Raw genomic sequence first — 3,297 nt, 5'->3', positions numbered from 1 at the left:
TTATCCCGTTATCCCGTTATCCCGTTATCCCGTTATCCTGTTATCCCGTTATCCCGTTATCCTATTTTCCCATTATTGCATTACCCCATTATCCCAATTCAATTCCATTATCCCATCCCATTACCACGTTATCCCATTATCCCATTATCCCATTATCCCATTGTCCCATTATCCTATTACCCCGTGGATCCCATCCCAACCCCAATCCCATGGATCCCAATCCCAACCCCAATCCCATGGATCCCAACCCCAATCCCATGGATCCCAATCCCACCTCCCCGTACCACCTGGAAGCGCTCGTAGGACGGCTCTCCGGGCTTGGGTGGATCTCATCCCATGGATCCCACCCCAATCCCAATCCCAATCCCAATCCCATGGATCCCAATCCCATGGATCCCAAGGATCCCAATCCCAATCCCATGGATCCCATGGATCCCAATCCCGCCCCAACGGCTCCATACCGCCTGGAAGCGCTCGTAGGATGAGTTTGGGCAGATCCATGACCATGGATCCCAATCCCAGGGATCTCATCCCACCCCAATCCCAACAGCAACCCCAACACCAACCCCAATCCCAATCCTAATTCCCACCCCAATCCCAATCCCATGGATCCCATGGATCCCAATCCCATGGATCCCATTCCCGCCGCTCCGTACCGCCTGGAAGCGCTCGTAGGACGGCTCTCCGGGCTTGGGCGGGTCCATGACCACGGATCCCATCCCATGGATCCCATCCCATGGATCCCATCCCATGGATCCCATCCCATGGATCCCATCCCATGGATCCCATCCCAATCCCATGGATCCCAATCCCATGGATCCCGTCCCATGAATCCCATCCCAATCCCAATCCCAAGGATCCCAATCCCACAGATCCCATTCCCGCGGTGCGTACCGCCTGGAAGCGCTCGTAGGACGGCTCTCCGGGCTTGGGCGGGTCCATGACGGTGTCCAGGATCATCTGTCCGGGCACGGGCGGGCACAGACGGACGGACACGAGCTTGGACAGCTCGGCCTTCACCTCGGGGTGCAGGTTCACCACCTCCATGTACCCGCCCCGCAGGCCGCACCTGCCGGACACGGCGCCATCAACCGGGAATGCCGGGAATGCCAGGAACCGGGAACGGGGACGGGGACGGGTCAAGATGTGGGAGATGGGGGTGGGACCCATGGATGAAGATCCATGGATGGGGTTTGGGATGGGATCTATGGATGAGAACATTTGGAGAGGCACCCATGGATGGGAGATGTGGGTGGGATCCATGGATGCGAACCTATGGACAGGCAGCCATGGATGGGATCCAGGGATGGGAGCCTTTGGAGAAGGACGCATGGATGGGAGACGTGGGTGGGATCCATGGATAGGATCCATGGATGAGGTTTGGGATGGGAATCCATGGATGGGAACCTATGGAATGGGATCCATGGGTAGGAACCCTTGGAGAGGCACCCATGGATGGGATCCATGGATGGGAACCTTTGGAGAAGGACCTATCGATGGGAGATGTGGGATGGGATCCATGGATGGGAACCTATGGAGAGGCAGCCATGGATGGGAGATGTGGGTGGGATCCATGGATGGGATCCATGGATGGGGTTTGGGATGGGAATCCATGGATGGGAACCTATGGAATGGGATCCATGGGTAGGAACCCTTGGAGAGGCACCCATGGATGGGGGTTTGGGATAGGAATCCGTGGATGGGAACCTATGGAGAAGGACTCATGGATGGGACCCATGAATGGGGATTTGGGATAGGATCCATGGATAGGAACCTTTAGAGAAGGATCCATGGATGGGATCCATGGATGGGAACCTATGGAGAAGGACCCATGGATGGGACCCATGAATGGGAGCCTTTGGAGAAGGATCCATGGATGGGATCCATGGATGGGAACCTTTGGAGAGGGACCCATGCATGGGATCCATGGATGAGGATTTCAGTTAGGAATACTTGGATAAGAACCGATGGAGAGGGACCCATGGATAGGATCCAAGGACAGGAACCAATGTCCATGGGTGCCATCCATGGATGGGGGTTTAGGATGGGAATCCATGGATGGCAACCTTTGGAGAAGGATCCATGGATGGGGGTTTGGGATGGGAATCCGTGGATAGGAACCTATGGATAGGAACCTTTGGAGAAGGACCCATGGATGGAAGATATGGGTGGGATCCATGGGTGAAGAGCCATGGATGAGGATTTGGGATGGGAATCCATGGATAGGAACCTATGGAGAAGGATCCATGGATGGGATCCATGGATAGGAACCCATGGATAAGGACCCATGGATGGGGATTTGGGATGGGAATCCGTGGATAAGACATGGCATCCATGGAATCTCAACATCCGCATCCAGTGCCACCTCCAACCCCATCCCAGGAGATCCATGGAGTGGTGGTGGCCTCTCCATCCCCAGTCCATGACAATCCATGGCAATCCATGACCCCAATCCCAGGAGATCCATGGGGTGATGGCCTCTCCATCCCAAATCCATGACAATCCATGGGGTGGTGGCACCTCCATCCCCAATCCATGACCCCAACCCCACCCCCAGGAGATCCATGGGGTGATGGCCTCTCCATCCCAAATCCATGACAATCCATGGGGTGGTGGCACCTCCATCCCTAATCCATGGCAATCCATGTTCCCAGCCCTATGCCCAGCAGATTCATGGGGTGGTGGTGACATGTCCATCCCCAGTCCATGACGTCCATGACAATCCATGATCCCACCCCCAGGAGATCCATGGGGTGGTGGCACCTCCATGCCACGTCCCACGGGGCCCGTGGTGACTCTCCCGCCAGGCCGGCATTCCCGGCGTTCCCAGGACTCACTCTCCCATGAATCCCTTGGAGATGGAGTGGAAGGAGGCCAGCTCCACCGAGTCCGCGTAGGGCGGCCCCAGCTCCATCAGGACCTTCTTGAAGGAGTGGAAGGCCGAGCCCTCGGCGTAGATGTTGTCCTGGTACACCTGGCGTGGGGACGAGGGCACATCCCGGGATGTCATTCCGGGAATCCCGGGCTTTTCCCGGGAACGGGGGACACGCCCCGGGTGGCCCCGGCCCCGCCCACCTCATCGGCCAGCAGGAAGAGCTTCTCCTCGTAGGCGAACTTGATGACCTGCTCGATGCACTCGCGGCTCTGCACCTGGCCTGGGGCACGCGCGGGGCTCACCCCACCGAGATCGAGACACCACGGGTCCCGCCCGAGATACACCACGGGTCCCACCACATGGATCCCCCCCGAGATACACCACGGGTCCCACCCGAGATACACCACAGATCCCACCGAGAG

General features: G+C 57.6%; 1 protein-coding gene across 1 annotated transcript in view; it reads right to left on the bottom strand.

The window, feature by feature from the left end:
• The window catches only part of LOC102039634 (alanine aminotransferase 2-like), a gene marked incomplete at both ends in the record, with an annotated part of 7,307 nt that extends 4,152 nt beyond the window's left edge, over positions 1-3,155 (bottom strand). The window contains 3 exons of the mRNA XM_014311586.1: positions 871-1,069; positions 2,838-2,974; positions 3,076-3,155. Coding sequence (XP_014167061.1) covers positions 871-1,069; positions 2,838-2,974; positions 3,076-3,155 — 416 coding nt within the window. The remainder of the gene's footprint in view (positions 1-870; positions 1,070-2,837; positions 2,975-3,075) is intronic.
• Positions 3,156-3,297: the final 142 nt, after the last annotated feature.

Source organism: Geospiza fortis, unplaced genomic scaffold (genome assembly GCF_000277835.1).
Source record: "Geospiza fortis unplaced genomic scaffold, GeoFor_1.0 scaffold1096, whole genome shotgun sequence".
NCBI lineage: Eukaryota > Metazoa > Chordata > Aves > Passeriformes > Thraupidae > Geospiza > Geospiza fortis.
This window is presented reverse-complemented; position numbering and strand designations above follow the sequence as displayed.